This window comes from Bubalus bubalis, chromosome 7 (genome assembly GCF_019923935.1).
Source record: "Bubalus bubalis isolate 160015118507 breed Murrah chromosome 7, NDDB_SH_1, whole genome shotgun sequence".
Classification (NCBI taxonomy): Eukaryota; Metazoa; Chordata; class Mammalia; order Artiodactyla; family Bovidae; genus Bubalus; species Bubalus bubalis.
Genome location: NC_059163.1, coordinates 87,709,918 through 87,735,503, shown reverse-complemented (window position 1 = coordinate 87,735,503; position 25,586 = coordinate 87,709,918). Strand labels below are relative to the sequence as shown.

Here is a 25,586-nt window from a genome sequence, read left to right as displayed (position 1 = left end):
CATTGAGCTTCCCTGTGTCTTAACAGTGAAGAATCCACCTGCAATGCACGAGCCTCAGGAGATGCAGGTTCAATTCCTGGGTCGGAAAGACCCCCTGCAGTAGGACATAGCAACCTACTCCAGGATTCTTGCCTGGGAAATCCTATGGATAGAGGAGTCTGGCAGGCTACAGTACATAGGGTCGCAAAGAGTTGGACACAACTAATGCAACTTAGCGTGCATGCATGAAGTGCATTGTCTCTCATCTAGGAGACTCGTGTCTTCTTCTAGCATCAGGAAGCAGTAGCAGTTTATCAGTGTAGCTTATAGGTAAGATAAAACAGCAGACCTTACATAGTTCTTGGCACTGACATATGGAATCAAGCCAAACGCCTTTATCCTAGTATATAAGATCTTCACATTTTATACCTCCATTTCTTATCTATTTTATATTTCGTTATGAATTCATTTGATATGTTTCTAGTACTTTTTGAACAAATAATTTGGGGTTTTCATATATTAAAAGAGAAAGAACATCCAAATTCCTATTGTTGTTGTTGTTCAGTCTCCAAGTCACGTCCGACTCTGTGACCCCATGGACATGTAACATGTGACCCCATGGACTACTGCAGGCAAGGCTCTGCTGTCCTTTACCATCTCCTGGAGTTTGCTTAATTTCATGTGCATTGAGTCGGTGATGCTCTTTACCAATCTCATCTTCTCCTGCCCCCTTCTCCTTTTTCCTTCCATCTTTCCCAGCATCAGGGTCTTTTCCAATGAGTTAGCTCTTCATATCAGGTGACCAAAGTATTGGACCTTCAGCTTCAGCATCAGTCCTTCCAATGAATACTCAAGGTTGATTTCCCTTAGGATTGACTTGTTTTATCTCCTTGTAGCTTAAGAGATTCTCAAGAGTCTTCTCCAGCACCAGAATTCAAAAGCATCAATTCTCTGGCACTCAGCCTTGTTTATGGTCCAACTCTCATATCCAAACATGACTTTTGAAAAAATATAGTTTTGACTATATGAAATTCCTGTATAGATGTATGAACTTCATTCAAATTCCTGTATAGACATAGGAACTTCTTCCAAAACTGCCTGTGAGAATGAATATAAATTGTTTGAATATTTTAACATGCTATTTTAGAGTTTTTTCAAGTACATGAAATACGTGCTCCCAATTTTAATACCAATTCATTAACATTCTATATGCTAGTAAAAAGGCATGAAACTGTTTGAAGTATTAGTTCATTTAGATAAAATCATCATAAGTGATGCCGGAAGAGGAACCCAAGGAAAACGACATTAACCTCAGTCAAACCAAGTCCACTTTACCCTAAAATATAAGAAATATCTTAATCATATAAAAGATCTTAGGTCTTTGTTTTTTTAAAAGAAAAACTCTCAGCAGTAAATGCTCACTTCTTATCTGCTTTATAGAGTTATGAACCTAACTTCTTGAGTTACCTAGAAAAGTTTTTAGTAGCTTAATATTTTTCTTGTGGCCCAGTGTGCACTAACACATTGCTATAAAAGGGAAGAACATTTGTTTTTGTGAGAAGGCAACAATGTCATGAAATCACACAGAATTTAGATCCCAGAGGCTCAAGTTTAAGTTCTATCTCCACTTTCATCAAGTCATTTCAAGTTAGAAAGTGACATTTTTCTAATCTCTAGGACAAGAAAATAATAATATGTTCAATTTTACACACTGAGCAGCAATGTGAATTAATATGAAATATGAAAGGACTTTCTAAGGTGTACATATTCTAACTGCAATTACTGTGTATAATCCACCGAGAACCAGTAAAATTGAAGTTGACCTCCTTACAAAGTATGAGGTTGATTCTCCTCAGTCACCAGAATTTACCAGGTAATAAAGTAACGCAGAGTTCCAAAGAATAGCAAGGAGAGATAAGAAAGCCTTCCTCAGCGATCAATGCAAAGAAATAGAGGAAAACAACAGAATGGGCAAGACTAGAGATCTCTTCAAGAAAATCAGAGATACCAAGGGAACATTTCATGCAAAGATGGGCTTGATAAAGGACAGAAAAGGTATGGACCTAACAGAAGCAGAAGATATTAAGAAGAGGTGGCAAAAATACACAGAAGAACTGTACAAAAAATATCTTCATGACCCAGATAATCACGATGGTGTGATCACTCACCTAGAGCCAGGAATCCTGGAATGTGAAGTCAACTGGGCCTTAGAAAGCATCACTATGAACAAAGCTAGTTCGTAGTGGTGGAATGGAATTCCAGTTGAGCTATTTCAAATCCTGAAAGATGATGCTGTGAAAGTGCTGCACTCAATATGCTAGCACATTTGGAAAACTCAGCAGTGGCCACAGGACTGGAAAGGTCAGTTTTCATTCCAATCCCAAAGAAAGGCAGTGCCAAAGAATGCTCAAACGACTGCACAATTGCACTCATCTCACATGCTAGTAAAGTAATGCCCAAAATTCTCCAAGCCAGGCTTCAGCAATATGTGAACCGTGAACTTCCAGATGTTCAAGCTGGTTTTAGAAAAGGCAGAGGAACCAGAGATCAAATTGCCAACATCCACTGGATCATTGAAAAAGCAAGAGCGTTCCAGAAAAACATCTACTTCTGCTTTATTGACTATACCAAAGCCTTTGACTGTGTGGATCACCACAAACTGTGGAAAATTCTGAAAGAGAAGGGAATACCAGACCACCTGACCTGCCTCTTGAGAAACCTCTATGCAGGTCAGGAAGCAACAGTTAGAACTGGACGTGGAACAACAGACTGGTTCCAAAGAGAAAAAGGAGTATGTCAAGGCTGTATATTGTCACCCTGCTTATTTAACTTATATGCAGAGCACATCATGAGAAATGCTGGGCTGGAAGAAGCACACGCCGGAATCAGGATTGCCAGGAGAAATATCAATAACCTCAGATATGCAGATGACACGACCCTTATGGCAGAAGTGAAGAGGAACTAAAAAGAGTCTTGATGAAAGTGAAAGTGGAGAGTGAAAAAGTTGGCTTAAAGCTCAACATTCAGAAAACAAAGATCATGGCATCTGGTCCCATCACTTCATGGGAAATAGATGGGGAAACAGTGTCAGACTTTATTTTTTTGGGCTCCAAAATCACTGCAGATGGTGACTGCAGCCATGAAATTAAAAGATGCTTACTCCTGGGAAGGAAAGTTATGACCAACCTAGATAGCATATTCAAAAGCAGAGACATTACTTTGCCAACAAAGGTCTGTCTAGTCAAGGCTATGGTTTTTCCTGTGGTCATGTATGAATGTGAGAGTTGGACTGTGAAGAAAGCTGAGTGTGGAAGAATTGATGCTTTTGAACTGTGGTGTTGGAGAAGACTCTTGAGAGTCCCTTGGACTGCAAGGAGATCCAACCAGTCCATTCTGAAGGAGATCAGCCCTGGGATTTCTTTGGAGGGAATGATGCTAAAGCTGAAACTCCAGTACTTTGGCCACCTCATGCGAAGAGTTGCCTCATTGGAAAAGACTCTGATGCTGGGAGGGATTGGGGGCAGGAGGAGAAGGGGACAACAGAGGATGAGATAGCTGGATGGCATCACTGACCCTATGGACATGAATTTGAGTGAACTCCGGGAGTTGGTGATGGACAGGGAGGCCTGGCGGGGTGCAATTCACGGGGTCGAAAAGAGTCGGACACGACTGAGAGACTGAACTGAACTGTAAGTAAATATTGTTGCCTGGTGTTGGCTCTTTTTTATTACCATTCAGGAATGTACATCAAGTAGAGATTAGGCAAATGAAGTGACAAATGCTAACTAATTAGTTACTACATATCAGGCTTTGTGTTGGTGGCCTGATACTTCATCAATCAGCAGAGACAAATGTAAGGGAGACACTCCTCTGAGTTTACAAATACAGGAAGAGTCCATAAGTGGTTAAGTGATGTCCCCAGGGTCACAGAGGTCTATTCTCTTTCAACTTTTAATCTTGCTGAGATGTTTGAATCTGCCCTTCCAAATTTGCCATGGTGCTGCCCTTTATTTTAAAGCTCAGATCTTTTTAAATCTAATGTTGCTGGTATAAATGGGACCTTATTCATCCACAGATTAGCATAATATGCAGTTAAAGGAACTTTTAAGTCAAAGAGCACCACCACCAGGATTACTACTAAAACTCAAATAAAATATAGAACAGAAATAATTCCCAAACATCCAGGAGAGCAAAAGAGGCAACTCTTTAGCCAAAGCATTGCTATTTCTAAATATATAAAATCTCAAAGCTAATATTGCATATCTTGCTCATAAGCCTGAGCTTCTGGGGAGCATTATGACATGTAACATAGAAACCAGGACTTTCTGTACCCTGTTGTATTTCTCAATGAAAGGCAATCTGGGCTGCACCAGCTTTCCAAAAATACCATGTGTGTTGGCGTGCTAAGATTCCTTAAACTAAAATATGGATGAAAGTCCTTTTCTTTATAAAATTGGTCTCATAACTACCATGAAAATTTTGAAATTTAATTGAAAAATGCCATTTGGCTTCTACTTTCATTTGAAGGATATGAGGAAAATGCAAAATTTGACATAAGATAGATTTGTTAAAAAAAAAACTGAATTTTCATTTTTCTCTTTTCAAAGCAATCACAATTTTGTTAACTTTCATTTTTCTTAAAAGATTAAGCTGGTAATGTATTTATTTTTTATCTCTTGTACGTTCAGAAAAAGAGAATAAATCTTAGCTTTGGCTCCCTATTTTTGAAACTCGTGTACTTATTTTATATTTACTTAGTAATTGTTCATAAGATAATATTACAAAGTTAACATCTAGATATTAAAAATAGCCTCTATGACCTTTTCATAAGATTTTATAGCCACTTTGTGGCTCAGACGGTAAAGAATCCGCCTGTAACGCAGGAGACCTGTATTTGATCCCTTGGTTGGGAAGATCCCCTGGAGGCAGGCATGGCAATCCAGTCCAGTATTCTTGGCTGGAGAATCCCCATGGACAGAGGAGTCTGGCAGGCTGCAGTCTATGGGGTCACAAAGAGTCGGACACGACTGGGCGACTAAGCACAGCACATACATCAGTGAAAGCCTCTGAAGGTTCAGATACTTTCACCATGTACAAAATTTATTGGTTCCACAGTGATGACTTCAGAATGAAGGATATCACATATCATTTATTGGACATAATTCTAATTATTACCTTAAAGGTTAACAGTTCTTAAAGTGTTCTGATTTTTGACCTTGACATGTTTACCACTGAAGTGATCAAGTGCTCAATAGCAGTTACAGCCTACGTTTCATTTCTCAAAAGCAGAGGGCAATGTCGGTGCCCCCAACAATGACTTTATCACAAGCTCACATAGTTATGACTGAGACCACACAGCCTTTTTGGAAGCCACATTAAAAATGTGGGTGCTGAAATCCAAATTCTCATTTTACCCACCTCTCAGCTACCTGACCCTGGGCAGTCAACTTCTCCAGGACTCAACTGTTTTCTCAACTATAAAATAGTGATCATAACAACACTGAAGTCATAGGGCTTTTGTGATAATTAAATATGATGTTTGCCAAATGCAAGCATTCTAAAAGTATTAGCAAATTATAATCCTTGTTACAATGTAATATTTTTAGATTGATTCTCAACCTGAGCTTTAGTAAAAGTAGTGCTCGTTCTCATAGGCAGAACATAAAAGGTATTATCATAGCCTGTGTCATCAAATAGGAGAGATCCCATTTAGTAGCAATTTGGTAACAGTTACTGTTTATATGAGTTATTTTAAACTAAAATCTTTTTTGGAACGAAAATCTTTTTTATGAATGTCATTTGGCTCCATCTGGTCAGAACTTCTTTTTTAAAATGCCAAAAACAATTGTTAGCCTTGGACTTTATAAAGATAAAAAGAAAAATGAATAGCTGAGAACTGAATTCATAAAATGAATGGAATATGAAATGAACTACACACAGTTTTCTTACAAGTTAAATGAGGTACAAATATTTGTACAAATAATCTAGGTGTATATCTATGAGTTAATTGTGACACCTCATTTAGAGGAAGCAAAAGGTGGTGCATTTTTCTGGTTCAGGTTATGTACACTCTTTCGTTATTGGATTCTGCATCATTCTCTGATTTTCTTCAATACATTAATACTAATTCTTGCCTTATACTGACTAGTGTTGACTCAAACTGGATTTGAATGATGTCTGCCAAATAATTTGAGCACTTAGAATTTTTAGTTTCAGAGTTAAGTCATTCAATGTAAAGAAATTCCAATAGAGACTTTTCCTCAGCTACTTCTCCATAGATCTAAAAAGCTTCGTATGTATAACCACACAGATTTACGAAATGTTTGAAATGTAACCCTTCTTTTACTTTAAAACAGCTTTCCCTGGTGGCTCAGATGACAAAGAGTCTGCCTGCAATGCAGGAGACCGAGTTTGATCTCTGGGTCAGGAAGATCCCCAGGAGAAGGAAATGGCAACCTGCTCCAGTATTCCCTGCCTGGAGAATCCCATAGACAGAGGAGTCTGGTGGGCTACAGTCCATGGAGTAGCATAGAGTCAGAGAAGACTGAGCAACTAACACTTTCACACTTTTCATTTAAAAACTCCCAAGGGTAGCTTCCTGCAGATTTATTCCTGTGACTGTCTTCTTAAGTACTTTGCTAAGTGATTTAGACTGAACAGAACAATTTATATTCTAAGGATATTCTTCAGTGCTTCCTTTCTATGACTTAAAAGATGCTGACTTTTAAACATAACAACCAGGCAGTCGCTCCTTCCTCCCTAGGTCATCTCAGATTTTACCCCCATAGCAGTCTTTCTGCCAGTCTGAATGCAAGCTTACCATTTGTTTATCTGTTTGTTCAAGCACATATTGTGTGTTTACTATGTGGCAGGCAGAATTCTAGGTGCCATGAAGGGAGAGGCGAAACCCTGCCCTCATGTAGCTTACAGTCTGCCTGAGAGGACAGAGATGGTCACCAAGGGAAAAAGTAAAATATGTAGGAAGAGAGATGGCAGCAAATGACAGAGAGAAAAATACAGCCAGGACGAAAAGAGGGAGGGGGATGGAGAGCAGCATGTTATTGAAGGCAGGACGGTTAGAAGACCTGAAAGAGTTGAACAAGGAAACTCGGCTTTGTTCAGAGGGAGTACATTTTATTTTATTTTTTACTTTTTATTGAAGTGTAGTTGCTTTACAATGTTGTGTTGGTTTCTGCTGTACAGAAAAGGAAACCAGCTATAAATACTTATATCCCCTCTTTGGGGGGTTTGCTTTAGGTCACCACAGAGCACAGAGTAAACTTCCCTGAGCTCTACAGTAGGTTCTCGTTAGTTATCTACTTTATCCATAGTATCAATAGTGCATATATGTCAATCCCAGGCAGTGCATTTTAAAAGAAGCCTTGGCAGAGAGAAAGCCCCGAGGAAGGAGTGTGCCTGGCATGTTCGAGGCCAGTGTAGCTGGAGTAGCATGAGGGAGGGGAAGAGAAGGTCAGGGGAGAGCCTGAGCAGCACCAAAGAGCATATAGGCTATTTCAGGAACTTTGGCTTTAATTTGAGAGAAGAGGATTGATTTGAACTGTGGTGTTGGAGAAAACTCTTGAGAGTCCCTTGGACAGCAAGGAGATCCAACCAGTCCATTCTGAAGGAGATCAGCCCTGGGATTTCTTTGGAGGGAATGATGCTGAAGCTGAAACTCCAGTACTTTGGCCACCTCATGTGAAGAGTTGACTCATTGGAAAAGACTCTGATGCTGGGAGGGATTGGGGGCAGGAGGAGAAGGGGATGACAGAGGATGAGATGGCTGGATGGCATCACCGACTTGATGGATGTGGGTCTGAGTGAACTCCGGGAGTTGGTGATGGACAGGGAGGCCTGGCGTGCTGCGATTCATGGGGTCGCAAAGAGTCGGACACGACTGAGCGACTGAACTGAACTGAACTGAATAGCAAAGACAGGGCATAAACTGACTTTATGTTGAAAAGTAGCCCTTAAACTGAAAGGGAGCAAGGGCAGAAGGAGGAAATGCTTTGGAATACTTTATGAAGAAGGAATGTTATTCTTTACACAGAAGCATACATTCAGTTCAGTTCAGTTCAGTCGCTCAGTTGTGTCCGACTCTTGGCGACCCCATGAATCGCAGCACGCCAGGCCTCCCTGTTCATTACCAACTCCCGGAGTCTATTCAAACTCATGTGCACAGAGTTGGTGATGCCATCCAGCCATCTCATCCTCTGTCGTCCCCTTCTCCTCCTGTCCCCAATCCCTCCCAGAATCAGAGTCTTTTCCAATGAGTCAACTCGTCACATGAGGTGGCCAAAGTACTGGAGTTTCAGCTTTAGCATCAGTCCTTCCAGTGAACACTCAGGACTGATCTCCTTTAGGTTGGACTGGTTGGATCTCCTTGCAGTCCAAGGGACTCTCAGGAGTCTTCTCCAACACCACAGTTCAAAAGCATCAATTCTTCAGTGCTCAGCTTTCTTCACAGCCCAATTCTCACATCCATACATGAGCACTGGAAAAACCATAGCCTTGACTAGATAGACCTTTGTTGGCAAAATAATGTCTCTGCTTTTGAATATGCTATCTAGGTTGGTCATAACTTTCCTTCCAAGGAGTAAGCATCTTTTAATTTCATGGCTGCAATCACCATCTGCAGTGATTTTGGAGCCCCCGAAAATAAAGTCTGACACTGTTTCCACTGTTTCCCCATCTATTTCCCATGAAGTGATGGGACCAGATTCCATGATCTTAGTTACATTTCTGTAGTACTTTAGGTGAGAGATGAGGTGTTCTGTTCTAAGGCATCAGGCAGGAGAGAGATGAGAAGTGGTTGGAGTCTGGATATATTTTTAAGATAGAGCTGATAAATGTTGTTGATGGATTTAATGTAGTCTGAGAGCCAAAGAGAGATGTTGGGGATGAAGATTGGGGCTGTAAGGAGACTAATGAGGGTTGAAGATTTGTTACTGGAGAGAAGAGAGAAGTTGTGAAATAATCATCTCAGAGAGTGGAAGAGAGTGATGAAGGGTAACCGAATGGTTGTGTGTGTATGTGCTCAGTTGCTAAGTCATGTCTGACTCTTTGTGACTCCATGGACTGTAGCCTACAGGTTCCTCTGTCTATGGAATTTTCCACTCAAGAGTACTGGAGGGGTTGCCATTTCCTTCTCCAGGGGATCTTCCCAACCCAGGGATTAAACCCGAGACTCTCCTGTGTTTCCTGCACTGGCAGGTGGATTCTTTACCACTGCACCACCTGCGAAGTGAATGGTTGCCAAGCAGCGAAGTAGAATGAGTGGAAACAACAGGAGTTGGGGATGAACGCTGGGGTCACAAGGATGGTGAGAGTTAAAAGTTTCATTAACTGAGATGGGAAAGACTGTGATTTGAGCAGGTTTAAGGAAATAATCATAAGTTCAGCTGTGAATATAAGTTCAATTCATCTATTTGATATCCAAAATGTTGAGCATGTAGTTGGGCATATGAGTCTTGGGTTTGGAGGAGAGCTTTTTACCAGAGATACATATTTTGGAGCATTCAGTGTTACAGATGTTATATAAAGCCATGATACCGGACCATGTCACCAAAACAATATGTGAAAATTATGTGAGAAAACTGAAGAGGTCCAAGGACTGAGCCTTGGGACACTCCAACTCTTAGAGTTCAGGAAGATGAGGTGGAGCTGGGAAGGAGAATGGGGGAAAGTGCCCCGAAAAGTAGGAGAAAACCTGGAGTGTGGTGTCCAGGAAACCAAGTGAAAGGTTTATTTTCAGGTGGAGAAAAATGCTCTGTAAAACACTGTTCAAATAAGCTGAAGGAGGGAACAAGAGCCTTAGTAAAGTGGTGATAGCTAATGACTTGATTAAAGCTTTCCTGGTTGCCGGGTAGGGTGAACGCCTGACTGGAGTTGATTCAGTCAAAACGGAAAGACCAGATACTACTGCACGGACTCTATAAAGGGGAGGAGAAAACAGAGGAGGGAGCTGGAAGAGGAAGTAGAATCAAGAGAGGCTTTTTTAAAGAAAAATATGAGGTCAATTATAGCATTTTTGTCTCATTAATGGAAAAAATAAGCAGAGGAGGGAAAAGTCAATGAGGCATGAGAGAGAAGGGGAAAATGCTGGATGCTGTCCTAAGGTGGGTAAAAGGGGATGGGGCCTGGTATACACATGGGGAGTTGGCCTTTGCTAAGAACAGGGATAGTTCAGGAAAAGGGAAGGGTTTATGGATAAAAAAGCAAGAAGCACTTTGGATGAGGTGCTCGGAGCAGGTTGTAGAATGGAAGTTCTTTTCATTGCTTCTATTTTTTTTTTTAGTGAAATCTGAATGAAGGTCATCAGCAGAGAGGAGAGATGGGAGAGAGGTGGTATTGGAGATTGAGGAGAGAGAAGATGTGACATAATCACCTAGGGGAATGGGAGAAACAGCAACAGAGTATGATTGCCAGGCAGCCTGATGAGCAAGCTTGTATGCATGGGTTCTTCTGCAGCCGCATTCAGACGTGGTGTCAGATGGAGAGGTCCATCACCAGGAATGTGGTTCAGCTAAGCATGTATGGTATAGCTAGAGAAGGCCAAGCCAACTGAGGATACCTGCAATGGAATGAATAAAATTATAAAGATTATGCATGGAATTTAGACTGAGTGAGGAAAGAAATGGACACAGTGAAGAGGTGAACAAACTCTAGGTGTCAGGGACTGAAGGATTGCTGGATTTGGGTCAGGATGTTGGCAAGAGAGTAAATGGTAGTGAACAGATTCAATACTTGAAGTTGAAATCCTGGAGGAAGATTACGTTACTGGGAATGACTGTGGAGAGAGTAGATAAGGTAGAGAGAAGGAAACATTATTGATAGAGAAGTCAGGAACCTGACTATGGTTTTGGAAAAACCACCTTCATATTTGTTGGGAAAAGTGGCAATAAACTAGAAGCTAAAATCTTCAAGAGATGAGGATGGAATCTAAAAGATACAGGCTGATGGCATCTGGAGATTTATGTAAAAGGAGAAGGAAAAATAGTTTTGAAGAGCAGTGAGGAGCAAGAAGCATCAGCACAGCTCCACCAAGTCCAGTGGCTAACTGGGGCATGGGGGATAAATATAATATTATCACTTGAGTGGACTTCAGGGAAGCAGTGGTTTTGAGTTTCAATTAGAACAGAAAGGTTAAAAGGAATGTTCAGAGAAGAGATTTAAGGCACAGAGACACTGCTGATAACCACATGCATGTGTTCTAGAAGACCTTGTGTAAGAGTTTCAGAATATGGGAGGTGATCAGAGATGATCAGAAAAAGGGACACGTATGGGGGTTGCATTTGGAGGGAAGAGGATTGACCTGGTGACTGGCATACACAAAGATACAGGGTATGCTAAGTTTTGTTAAATTTAGCCTATATAGTCCCAACCAGATAGTGATGGTGAAATTGTGAAAGTTGTCTTGAAAAAGATGTGAGGCAGTGGGGGGTCTAACCAGGAGCCCACAGAGCTCTGGAGTCCCGCCTTGATTTTGGCTGTGGAGGGTCAAGAGAGGGAAGATCTTTATCCAAACATATATTCAATAGAGCTGTTCAGATACACACAGCAACCAAATACAGGTGGTGTGTGAAGTGAGATGTATTGAGATGCCATTCTTGCTTAGTCATTTTTCTGCTTGGTTTCTTTCCTTGTGCCATTAAAAATCAGCCAGCCCTTTTGCAGTAGCTGAGCTTTTGCCCACTCCTTGTCTAACAGTCTCTTTCTTTGCTAATCACTAATTCCAGCCTTTTCCCACTTTTCTATAGACATTTCCCAGGCCTTTACCATGCCTGTCTACTCTCGTAATTTTCTCTTTCTCCTTCAGTGTGTGTGTGTTTTGATGATTGTAAAGGAGCAACCCCAAATCCTAGGATCTCTAGTCTTCAAAGTCTTCTCTCAGGGATAAGGAGTAGGAAAGAAAAGGAAACCTTGTTTTCAGATGGTAACTTCTTTGGATTCTTAGAAATGAGGAAAACAGACATGCAGAAGAGAATTCAGCAGCTCCATGTGGTTGTCCATTGAAACGGACATGATCGGGAGCTACCTGTCGGTTGATGAACCTGTGTCTGTACAGGTGTATAACTTGATGTAGGTGATTGATTTTATTTTATTTTATTTTATTTAATTTTATTTTATTTTTAAACTTTACATAATTGTATTAGTTTTACCAAACATCAAAATGAATCCGCCACAGGTATACATGTGTTCCCCATCCTGAACCCTCCTCCCTCCCCATACCATCCCTCTGGGTTGTCCCAGTGCACCAGCCCCAAGCATCCAGTATCGTGTATCGAACCTGGACTGGCAACTCGTTTCATACATGATATTTTACATGTTTCAATGCCATTCTCCCAAATCTTCCCACCCTCTCCCTCTCCCACAGAGTCCATAAGACCGTTCTATACATCAGTGTCTCTTTTGCTGTCTCATACACAGGGTTATTGTTAACATCTTTCTAAATTCCATATATATGCGTTAGTATACTGTATTGGTGTTTTTCTTTCTGGCTTACTTCACTCTGTATAATAGGCTCCAGTTTCATCCACCTCATTAGAACTGATTCAAATGTATTCTTTTTATAGGTGATTGGTTTTAGTACATACTGTTTTTTCTTCAGCCTCTTCCCTCAGAAATGAAAGGTCTTCAGGGTAGGATAAAACAGTCTAAAATGCAGATGAATAAGGGCTCATAAGGGCACACCTTGGAAAAGGTAATCCCTGGCTCTTCCCTTCCTCTGACTCCCTTCACTACCACCACTACCACCAAAAAAAAGTTACCAACAATACAAAGAAGACAAGTACTTTGTGCAGGGTAGAGGGTGTGGTGGGGACAATCTGATACCAAACCCTGCATCTGATCATGTATACAAACCTATTGCTGGGGTGAGAGAAGGATGCTACTGCTCTTGGGAAAGAGGTTTATTGGAGAACGTGTGATGTGATATTTCCCTTAAGGAATGAAGGAAGACAGCAAAGTGCCCATGGGAGGCAGGGGAGAGAAGTAGGGATGGAAGGAAGCAATTTATCAGGGAGATGAGAAAATATTTTCTCATCCAAAGCAACCAAAGAGAAGTTGCTTAAGAGATTTGCTGTTCAAGTTCTCTTGAAATTATTAATTTGAAAAACAAACTAGCTATGATCTCTATAGCCTTTTTTAATGAGTCCTTTTAGTGGGATTTTTATGTCTCTAAAGAAGACACTATATTCTTATTAACCATTTGTATCTGGAGCTAACAATTTAGCAAAATGCAGAAAGGAATGAACGCACAACCCACAAACAGAAAACTTGGAACATTAACAGCACAGGAAAATTAAGGGGTTTAAAAAGAGAAGTCCTGGAAGCATAGCGATCTAAATATGGTTACTGACTTATATGAACCAGCTCACAAAGGATGATTTATAAGCTAAAATTTAAGCTTCAGTGTTGTTCAGTGAAAAGGGCACTTTGCTGGAAGACCTGGCACACAATAGGTTTCCAATTAATATTCACTAAGTGAATAATTGAATAAATATGGATATTGAGCCATTCTCCTAAATCATTCTGAATCTCATATTACCCAGTCATGAAATGGAAAATAACGCCTGTGGTATTAAATAATACTTTATTGCATGCCAGGTACATGCTCATCACTGTCTATGTACTTTATATATGTAACCTTCACAGTGTAGCTCTCTTCCTCAAAGCAAGACTACTTTAGGCTAAAACGATATCAGAGAAAACCCACTGTGTTGCACACACTGATTCAGGGGACCAAATTATGGCTGTGTCAGTTGCAGTTGCATAGAAGTTAACAAAAAAGTTGGGCTGGCCACAGTTACTGATTTCACTCAAGCTAGAGTAGCTGGATGGACAAATTCTGGATAAATTCTAGCAAGTGTATTCCTTCCAATATGATCAATATTGTCATTATTCGTTTCAGGTAATTAATAATTCTCTGGGACATAGTAAAGCTTCTAATGCTTAGGAAGGTTATTTTATTTCAATTGGAGGATAATTGCATTACAATGTTGTGTTGGCTTCTGCTGAACAATAGCCGCTATCAGTCATAATTATATATGCAGGGGCCTCCCTCTTGAGCTTCGTTCCCCTCTCCCATCCCACAGCTCTAGGGCATCACAGAGCATCAGGCTGGGCTCCTTGTGTTATGTAGCAGCTTCCTACCACGTGCTTCCTTTTACACATGATAGTGTATGATGTCTATGCTACTTTCTCAATCAGTCCCACCTCTCTCCTTCCCCTGCTTTGTCCACAAGTCTGTTCCCTATGTCTACATCTCCATTTCTTCCCTGTAAACAGGCTCATCAGTACTCTTTTTCTAGATTCCACATATATATATGGATTATTATATTTGTTTTTCTCTGACTTCTATAACAGGCTCTAGGTTCATTCACCTCACAACTGACTCAAATTTGTTCCTTTTTATGGCTGAGTAGTTCTTATCTTGCCTCCTCAAGCATCTGTTCTACTTTCTAAATGGAGCAACCCAAGTTTCATTAGGTTATGTTTACAAACCATCTCTTGAGGCCCTATTTCTTCTACTTAGAGAAGGAGACTATTTTGAGAACCTTGAGAATCTATCTGTATGCTTCAGGTTCAGAAATACTGCATTAAAATTCATGTTCCTTTAAATGATCCTTTGGAATCAATCAAGAATATGAGAACAAGAAATTGCCTGATGATATTTAATTAAATGTGATTATCCAGATGATCCAGCATATATGTCTATTAACTTTAAGATTGGCACGTGCATGAAAATGCTAAATTAAAAAAGTTCTCAGAGAATTCAGAGATCCTTAAGAGCACATCCAAGGATTTCAGGTTGAGAAAAACCACTTTAAATATTTATCTCAGAGTCTAATTTGCTCTTATACATGTTAATGTTAACCAAGTTCATCCTCAGAGAGGGTACTTTTCTTGATTGTATTTCCAAAGGCTAAAGGTGGATGTAATTGTTCCTGACTTGTCTGTGCCCCTCATTCCCTGACAAAATGCACACTTATTGGGTGAATTAAGCAAACTCTTGTTTACCTCTGCATGGCACATACTATTTATTAGCTCATCCATTGTAAGAACATTACTGCAGTGGCCTTCCTCTTGTTCCAGGTACTATGTTAGGTGTAGAGTTTACAAGGTTGGATGGATTTGACTGTTGTTCATGAGAAACCTTGTTTTTCATAGAAGATAAACAGGAAACACAAAATACAATCAATTGTGAAAAGAAATTTTTTGATTGTGCAAAGGATAAAGTGACTAAGCCAGTGAGTGCATCTGAGACAAATCTGAAACTGATACCAAATGCAAATTGCAGGAATCATTTTCAGTTCAGTTCTGTTCAGTCGCTCAGTCATGTCCAACTCTTTGCGACCCCATGAATCGCAGCACTCCAGGCCTCCCTGTCCGTCACCAACTCCCGGAGTTCACCCAAACCCATTTCTATTGAGTCGGTGATGCCATCCAACCATCTCATCCTCTGTCGTCCCCTTCTCCTCCTGCCCCCAATCCCTCCCAGCATCAGAGTCTTTTCCAATGAGTCAACTCTTCGCATGAGGTGGCCAAAGTACTGGAGTTTTAGCTTTAGCATCAGTTCTTCCAATGAACACCCAGGGCTGATCTCCTTCAGAATGGACTGGTTGGATCTCCTTGCAGTCCAAGGGACTCTCGAGTCTTCTCCAACACCACAGTTCAAAAGCATCAATTCTTCAGTGCTCAGCTTTCTTCACAGTCCAACTCTCACGTCCATACATAACCACTGGAAAAACCATAGCCTTAAATCATTTTATTATGATGTAAAACAGAGTGATGATGAGGTTCTTAGAAGACTGCTCTAAGCTAACTTTTGTTGTCTGAGGGTTCCCTCCTCTTTCTTCCCATAGTCCTTTAGAGCCCAGTAAGCCAAATTTGGCTTATTTTTAATTAAAATTGTAAAATGGGGGGAGACATGATTAATTATTAATTCCCTAATAACATTACTAGATTTTTTTATGGGTACCTTGAAATGTAGACTTGGTACCTAGAATGATGCTTGGCATATAGTGCATGTACAAAACAGCTTAAATAGTTGAATAACTGATATTCAGTTATTAATTATTGAATTTAAGCCTTCTCTAGTCTATATTAATATAGAACTCTGTGCCAGGTTTAACAGTAGCAGGACACGGCACAACTGGAATGAACCGTGTGGGACCTTTTAAGAATCTGTTCTCCTGCCTTACTTCCTTCCCTTGGAGATCCTGCTGCTCTTTCCCTCTCTCACTTCAATTTTACCCTTTACCCCTGAATGCATATCCAATTCAGGCTGTCCTACTAGGGGAGTTTTTTCATTTCATTTTTTAAAAAAGAGATTGCTGATTAATTCTGATGTGGACTCCTTCTCCTGCTTCCAATCTTGATAAATTCAATGTCAGAAGGAGAAGAGCCATGTTTTTTAGTTTTCTGTCAAGATGAGTTGATTGAAAAGTTAAACGAGTGATAAATATACAAAGAGAAGACTTCATCTCATGGATACTTTCTTTAAATCATCTGGAAATTATACTCTCATTACTTGTCATTTCAGAACCAAAGAATTTTATTACTATATATAACTTAAAGGATCAACTATGCCGAACTTGCTTAACCAACTAAGTTTGGCATGTACATGATACAGCAGTCTAGAACTCACTATGGAACTCATTTCTAACTTTGACACATTTAGACATTGTAAGTGTAGAGGCCTAGAGGAAACCATTTTTCTCCTTAACTGCTGACTTATTATCGAAGGCTGAGATATTTTTATTCTAAAAAATACCAAGTAACAGTTGATGAGAAACTGAGGTCTAAAGAAAGTGAAATAAAATTATAATACAGGGCCCATATAGTTTGTTTTGTCTTGATTGTAGAAGTGGAGTGTTGTTTCTGAGCTAGAATCACCAGGTAGTTCATAACTCATAATGTTCAATTCAGGGTTAAAGGAGTTAATGCAATTAAAAGCTTAGAGCCAAGCCTAACACATGAGTATAAATTTGAATAAGTTTTAGTTATTATTTAAATGATTTGCTGCTGACTTTTAATGTTTAAATTGCTTTAAAGCATGACATTAGAATAAGCAGCTCAAGTAATTTTCTGTCTTTGAGTGTCATGGTAAGTCAGATGTCTTTCTTTAACACAAGCCAAATACTAAAATAATTTATCATTTCTTATAAAATTAAATTAACCAAAGAAATGAGACCATGTGAAAATGACATTTAAGTTAAGAGAGTTAAAACTGAGAAGTATACCTGTGTTCCTGTGGTGGATTCATTTCGATATTTGGCAAAACTAATACAATATTGTAAAGTTTAAAAATAAAAATAAAAAAAAATAAAAAACAAAAAAAACCTGAGAAGTAAAATAGCAGTTCTTTGAAATATTGATAGGATGGCTACTAATGGACTAGGTTCCTATCTGCTTTTTTTGGTTTCATTAGAACTCTAAAAAATAAAAATGAGGCTTCCCAGGTGGCTAAGTCGTAAAGAACCCACCTGCCAATGCTGTAGACGGGGGTTCAATTCCTGGATTGGGAAGATCTCCTGAAACAGAAAATGGCAACCCCCTCCAGTATTCTTCTCTGGGAAATCCCTTGGACAGAGAAGCCTGGTGGGGTACAGTCCATGGGGCTGCAAAGAGGTAAACACGTCTGAGTGCCTAAGCACACACACACTCGCACACACACAGACAGCAGGGCATTAAACACGTGTGTGTGTGTGTGTCTAAGCACACAGAATTCAAAATACTTTTAAAAATAATCATTTCTGTTTAAATTAATAATTTTCCTAGCCCCAGGTAAACATTATAGGTTAGACCCCAAACACTCAAGACTGGTTTGCACATGCTGTGCTGTGGGCTTTAAAGATGGAGAAAGGGGCCACCAGCCAAGGAATGCAGGTGGCCTCTAGATGCTAGAAAAGGCAAAGAAACTGTTCTACCCTAGAAGTTGTGGAAGGAATACAGTGCTGCCGACACCATGATTTTAGCCCAGTGAGATTCGATTTGGACATCTGACTTCTAGAATGCAATTTGCTTGTGGTCCATTTCATGAAAGAAAAAATACTGAGTTCAGCTCATCATCCTTCAACCAAATCTCTGTGATAGGAAACAGAAGGAAAGACTTAGGAATGTGTGTGAATTTATTACTTTTTGCATCTAACCTACACTTGCATATTACTTCATAGATTTCAAACAGAAACATACATTATTTAATATTCTCTTTTAAGTAGCTATCTGAAGTAAGCAGAGTGGAAATTTCCCCATTTCATACTAGTGAAGAAACTAAATTATATTGTCAGTAATGGAGAGACAGGACTGGGTCCCTAATGTGTGTGTAGTCTACTGTACCACAACCCTTCTTAGAACTCAAAACGTGGATGTCATTTAACTGTGATTCTGCCAGTATTTTCAAAATAAAGAAATCTTGTTTGTGCCAATGTCATTCATTTTATTTACATCACAACACTCATCTAAAATGAAAATTATTTTTGAAATGTCATGAAATTTGTGAAATTTTATTTCATAAAATTCAAATAGACATATCATAAAAACCATTTTTCTTTTAGAATGATCTTTGTATCAGCTTTTTAACATACTTATTGGTCTGAAACAACATCTTGTTTCCCCAAGATGCTCTCATGTTTTGGGTCTTCATGCTTTTCTTGTAATGTAGAGCAGTATGCGTGTACACATACACAAACACAGGTGCACACCGCATGCACACCCAATGCAGATGTGTGCACATGTGTTCAGTTCAGTTGCTCAGTCGTGTCTGAGCAACCCTGTGGACTGCAGCACACCAGGCTTCCCTGTCCATCACCAGCTCCCAGATCTTACTCAAACTCATGTCTATCAAGTCGGTGATGCCATCCAACCATCTCATCCTCTGTCGTCCCCTTCTCCTCCCGCCTTCAATCTTTCCCAGCATCAGGGTCTTTTCCAATGAGTCAGTTCTTCACATCAGGTGGCCAAAGTATTGGAGTTTCAGTTTCAGCATCAGTCCTTCCAATGAATATTCAGAACTGATTTCCTTGAGGATGGACTGGTTGGATCTCCTTGCAGTCCAAGGGACTCTCAAGAGTCTGCTCCAACAGCGTATTTCAAAAGCATCAATTCCTCGGTGCTCAGCTTTCTTTATAGTCCAACTCTCACGTCCATACATGACTACTGGAAAAACCATAGCTTTGACTAGAAGGACCTTTGTGGACAAAGTAATGTCTCTGCTTTTGAATATGCTATCTAGGTTGGTCATAACTTTCCTTCCAAGGAGTAAGCATCTTTTAATTTCATGGCTGCAGTCACCATCTGCAGTGATTTTGGAGCCCCAAAATAAAGTCTGACACTGTTTCCCCATCTATTTCCCATGAAGTGATGGGACCAGATGACATGATCTTTGTTTTCTGAATGTTGAGCTTTAAGCCAACTTTTTCACTCTCCTCTTTCGCTTTCATCAAGAGGCTCTTTAGTTCTTCTTCACTTTCTGCCCTAAGGGTGGTGTCTTCTGCATATCTGAGGTTATTGATCTTTCTCCCAGCAGTCTTGATTCCAGCTTGTGCGTCTTCCAGCCCAGCGTTTCTCATGATGTACTCTGCATATTAGTTAAATAAGCAGGGTGACAATATACGGCCTTGACGTACTCCTTTCTCAATTTGGAACCAGTCTGTTGTTCATGTCCTGTTCTAACTGTTGCTTCCTGACCTGCGTACAGATTTCTCAGGAGGCTGGTAAGGTGGTCTGGTATTCCCATCTCTTTAAGAATTTTCCACATGTGTACATGTGTATGTGTATTTAAAGTTTCACCCAAAACTCCCCAAATCATATCAACCCTTGCCATCCACAGTGGTCTCTGTTTTTCTTTGTTCTACTTCATGTTTTGAAATACATCGATTGGCAATCCATTAAATAGATTTTAGATGTACTTGTGCATGATAACCTACCGTTTGAAACACTAGTGTAGAGCTACATTGTTTTAACTTTTTGAAAAGCATGAGTTTGGAAATCAGATCTAAGTTTGAGTGTTTTGTCTTCCTCTTCTTAACGGTAAGGATCTTTGAGGAAAGTCACTTGGCGTCTTACGGTTTTAGTATCTTCATCTGTAAAATATTATAATGTGATATAATATTTGTAAAGTGTAGACTATAATAATGATATTTATATCATAAGCTTATCTTTCATTCCTTAAGTATTTATTTCTCAGCTCCCATAATATTTTCATTCTACTTGGTCTTGGTAAGATTTTGAAGGATTTCTGCAACTCTTTCTTCTCTCAGGGGACTCACTATCATATTTAGTGTCTTTCTCTATCTTTGGGGATTTTACAATAGAAACATTTGATAGGGCTGGACAGAGGAGAAGGACCAGTGGCCATAAAGGGAGCTACCAGCTAGGGGTGCTAGATAGGCCTTCCAGTATGGTTGAAATGGAGATCCAGAAACAGGCTTTATAAAGTAGTATCTTCAAAGCACTCGTATTCTCACTTTTCCCTATAAAGTTATCAATGGGTCACTAAATTTCAAGCCTCATTATAAATATTTTTAAATTAAAGATTCAGTAAATCCTCCTTAAATACTCATCATGTGGGAATTAAAAAGAAAGTCTTTAGGATTTGAGAATAACTCACTAACAAAACAAGAGTCCTCTTGGATTATCCATAGGTTTATTTACTTATTAAATCAGAAATCTTTAGACATCAAAGACCCAGTGTTGTTCATTCGCTCAGTTGTGTCCAACTCTTTGTGACCCCATGGACTGCAGCACGCCAGGCTTCCCTGTCCTTCACCATCTCTTGGAGCTTGCTCAAACTCATGTCCATTGAGTCAGTGATGCCATCTTGTCTCTCTGTCATCCCCTTTTCCTCCTGCCTTTGGTCTTTCCCAGCATCAGGGTCTTTTCAGATGGTCAGCTCTCCACATCAGGTGACCGAAGTATGGGAGCATCAGTCCTTCTAATGAATATTCAGGATTGATTTCCTCTAGGATTGACTGGTTTGATCTCTTTGCTGTCCAAGGGAGTCTCAAGAGTCTTCTCCAGCATCACAGCTCAAAAGCATCAATTCTTTGACACAGTAAAATCAGTTAAACTGACAAAGATGACACATGCTTTACTTTTCCCTGTTTTCATGAAAACTGAGTACATTCTTAATTCTGTCACACGCTGAGTACTTTTAGTTTAGAGCAGCCACCGTGAAAGAGATGGGAAAGGTGCAGATAGATTCTGGATGAGTTTACCGAGTGGGAAGTGGATTGGGAATATGTAAACAGTCGTTTTCATTTTGAGTTTGATTTTTTTCTTCCCATTATAGGTGATTCCTTTTATCAGTGTCATTTATGCTAATGGCAGAGTAAAACTCTAAATGGTGGTGTTTTATTTACTAAGTTGTGTCTGACTCTTTGTGACCCCTTGGACTGTAACCCACCAAATTCCTTTGTCCATGGGATTTTCCAGGCAAGAATACTGGAGTGGGTTGCTGTTACCTTCTCAAGAGGATCTTCCCGACCCAAGCATCTCCTGCTTGGCAGGTGGATTCTTTACCACTGAGCCACTTGGGAAGCTTGAAACAGTAAATAGCATTTCACAATTATTTGTATCTTTATATGTGGGCATTTGGTTCCTTTTGAAAAGAGCTCCTGGTTTAGTGTCTCTGACACAGGAATCCCATTAAGAGTGGGGTTGGGATGGAGGTTAGGGACCAAGTTTTGCTTTCTCCTTTTATTTGCCTTTTGATGTATCCATTTACCCTCCATCTTTTTTCTTTAATATTTTTCAAGAATTCATATTTATTTGCAGTTGCCTCCTTTCAGATATTTAAATTTTAATGTTATTAAGGAAGTTATATAAGTTATACTTTTCAAACAGATTGAAGAACCTTTAACTCTACATGTAAGATTTGCAAAGTAGAATAGACAAAGATTTGAAAAAGTCATGGACAAGCATATGCTAGTGCAGAAGCAATTTTCAGTAGTTTAATAATAAATATTTCAGGGCTCTTTGGGGCTGGAAACTATGCCATGGGTCCTCCCTTAGCCCCTAGCACCTAGAGCTGATCACGTGGTCGGAACTTAGCAAACACTTGTTGATTAACTGTTAAGTTTGTATTAATTACAGATATGTCCTAAGATGCAAAACAGTTTAATGGATTTCGATGCTTTTAACATTCAGTTATATTTAGCTGTTCTTCTTGAATCTGTTCTCAACTTTTAGAAATGGATTAATCTATGCATATTCTGTATGTGTCAGAAATGTAAACAATGGTCAGTGGCTCTATAAAATTTTTATTGAATGTTTTACCTGGGTTTTCATCCACTAGTTTTATATGATCATGGAAAAGCAGTCAATGGGCAAAATATCTCATAAAATCAGTAAGAGAAATGAGGAATAGAGCTTATTGTAAAATTTAATTGTAAATAAAATAGTACAATATTACTTTATATAGACACAATAAAAGTGCTAATCAAAAGAGGTAACTCTGTCCTTCGATTAATGTACACATGGTTGTTTCAAAGTAGTGGTAAGATCTTATTTTTTAACTATGTGGTATATTTAGTCATTTTAATGATATTATTATAGAAATAGCATTATTCCTATAATGCACGATACTGGATGCTTGGGGCGGGTGCACTGGGAAGACCCAGAGGGATGGAATGGGGAGGGAGGAGGGAGGAGGGTTCAGGATGGGGAACACATGTATACCTGTGGCGGATTCATTTTGATATTTGGCAAAACTAATACAGTTATGTAAAGTTTAAAAATAAAATAAAATTAAAAAAAAAAACTGCAGCAGAGAGCAAAAAAAAAAGAAATAGCATTATTCCAAAAGTTGTGTAGATCCAGGTGATACCTTGCTTGGGATTCACAGGTGTATAAGCCCAATCAGTATTTTGCTCTCAGTAAGCCAGCTCAATGAATACTTTTTGATTGTTTCAAAAGACTTGAGTTCATATTTTTTTGTTTATTCCTGTTTTTCAAGTTCATATTCTTTTATCAAAATTAACTTACATAAAGCCAATACCAAAGAGTTATCAACAGTAGCCTGTTTTGGTTGGTCTGTACTCAGGATGCCGCCACAGTAAAGACATCAGCTGGTGGGTCAGCCTCACAATTCCTGGGTCTACAAGGAGCCCTGGTCGTGGGCCCTGGTTCCAACAGCCAGGCGAGGGCAGCAAGGAATGCTTGAAAGAGATGGAGGCAGAGATGGCCCTGTTTTAGCAGGCAGTTCTGGGGCTCTTGCAACCAGAACACCTGCTTCACCCACAGTCCCCATAGGAGAAGCAATGCAGGTCCCAGCAATTCCAGTGACCCGCCCAATGATCGCAACCCACACATACTAGCAGCCTGCTCCAGTTCCCGGCAGCCGTTGTAGCCACGGTGGTTCCTCCCATGGCAGATGACCCTCCTTTTGTGGACTCGGGGACATTTTGCCACAGTTATTGGGGTCACCTGGACAGTCCAGTGGCTTGAGAAGCACTGTTTCTGCCACCAGCAGCTGTGGCCCCCTCGAGGGCTCCTCTCCTGCATCCAGCCCTAATCCCCCACATGCTACAGTGAGAGCACCATCTACTCTTTCCTCTGCAGCAGGTGGTCCTCACCTCATGGCCTTGCAGCTCCATCACTAGGCCCACATGGGCCTCCTTTTCTGCCTGGGCCATCCCTGGACTGCCTCTAACACTGCTTCCAATGGCTTGGAACCTGGGCCCCTTCTCTGGGTTCCACGGCTGCTCTGAGACCTCTCTTAGAAGAGCCAGCAGCGCCTCAAGAGGTGGACGTTGGTTTGGGATTAATCCTGAAAGAGAAGGAACGGGCAGTGATGATATTCACCTCTTTGCCTCTCTGAATCAAAACCATTGAAAATTAGTCTCTGTGAAATTAACAGCTTCAAGCTAATGCAAAAAGAGAGAAAATGAGAGGATCAGAGTCTGTCTATCCTCTGGGTTTTATACTTGCTTAAGATCAGCAACGGTGTGCCTCCTCATCACTGCACTTCTGAGCCTTGTTGCTTTCTCCTTTCAGAATGGACTCAACGCGCTTCACCTGGCTGCCAAGGAAGGCCACGTGGGGCTAGTTCAGGAGCTGCTGGGAAGAGGGTCTGCTGTGGACTCTGCCACCAAGGTAATGTTTGTGCTGGTCATATTTATCCCATGGTAAAGAGGAAAAAATTTAAAACTTCTTTTCCTTGGCTGTGTATTTCAGAGGTTTGCAGGAACACCAAGATTCTTCACAATGCAGAACTGAAATTGAAACCCCTGTTCATTAAATCTTGCAGTTTGAATTGTTTCCTTTAGGGACTTAACAGAGACTAAAGAATTCTGTATCTTTAGTTTTTAATATTTTATCTTTTATTTTCTCGTTTGATTCACATAGAGACGAGATTAATATAATCCTCTATAGACAAAAGCACCTATTTTCCCAAGGTTCATTCATTTTTTTAAATAAATTGATGTAGTAAACTACTTGATGGAAATGAACAAGTAATTTTCATGCTTTCAGTATGTTGTTATAACTTTTAATATATTCATTTAACTTGATAAGAGCATATACAGATACTTTATACTCTAATGCAAAAGAGATTTTTGATCATAGGTTGAATTATTAGGGTAAAACTAGATTTTTGTCACTATAATGTGAGTTTGTAAAGAAATTGGGCTCATTTTTAAAGGAGTTTATAAGATGCTCGGTACACTAGTACCTGTTATTTGTTGATGCTGTTTTTGGTAAAATATATTTGAACTTTGGGGGGTCATTTCAGAAACAACTATTTAAAAAAGTATCATCAGTGGTAACAAATCTTTATCTTTAGAAGGTGAAAATTTAATTTGGAAAAAAAAAAAAAACACCCATAGCCAATCAGAGTCAAGCCTGTTGACTAGGGCTGAAGTATGACAATTTGATTGTGTGTGTTACAGAGAGAGGTTGCAGGCACCCCAACCCCCAGCTGGGTCATTAGCCTAGTCAGGAATAGACAAAAAGAGTGCTGGAGTAAATTAGAAATATGACCATTTAACCCGAATTTCCAATACCTCATACATAATTGCCAAAATGTGGACCGACACTATTCCCAGTGTAGTATACAGCAGTTCCAGTGGAAATAAAAAAACAAAACCAAGTGAAAAACTCTTTGGCAATTCCAAAGAAGTTAAAATATAAGTTGGCCATATGCAAGAAATTGCTTACTTTTAAGTCTAAAGAGAGAAGAAACATTTTTAACATTTCTCTTGACAATGTCAAATAAATGTTAAATATTTAAAGAATGTAAATTTTAACCTATATCAAATTATTTGGTTCCCCCGAGTTGTCTATATTAAAGCAACTGCTTTTTCTAGCTTAACTGTTTATTATCATTTGTTTCCTTTTCTTTTTTTTTTGTTTGTTTCCTTTTCTTTAAACTCTGTTGATGTTTTAAAATACAGGTTCATTTTTAATCACAGGTTATAACAGTTGTAGAGTTTTAGATCCAGAAACAAGTGTCACTGAAACTCCATATTTGAAGGGAAGGCAACTGAGCCTCCAATATAGTATGTGAGTGGTAAAGGTCCACAGTTAATTAATGGCGAAAAAAGAACCAGTTTCCAAAATTTATGACCTTTTGCCCCCAAATTTATGACTTTGAATGTACAGAT

The 25,586-nt window shown here is 39.6% G+C and overlaps 1 protein-coding gene and 1 long non-coding RNA gene across 51 annotated transcripts in view; one reads left to right on the top strand and one right to left on the bottom strand.

The window, feature by feature from the left end:
- The window catches only part of ANK2 (ankyrin 2), a 700,483-nt gene that overhangs the window by 486,069 nt on the left and 188,828 nt on the right, over positions 1-25,586 (top strand). For all 50 annotated transcript variants that reach the window (XM_044946103.2, XM_044946112.2, XM_044946098.2 and 47 more), the window contains one exon: positions 23,980-24,078. In XM_044946103.2, coding sequence (XP_044802038.2) covers positions 23,980-24,078 — 99 coding nt within the window. The remainder of the gene's footprint in view (positions 1-23,979; positions 24,079-25,586) is intronic.
- LOC123334476 lies at positions 22,816-24,052 on the bottom strand. The gene is made up of 3 exons (XR_006552412.1): positions 23,910-24,052; positions 23,559-23,752; positions 22,816-23,141 (listed from the first exon to the last, which is right to left on the bottom strand). It is a non-coding gene; the product is annotated as an uncharacterized LOC123334476 (long non-coding RNA).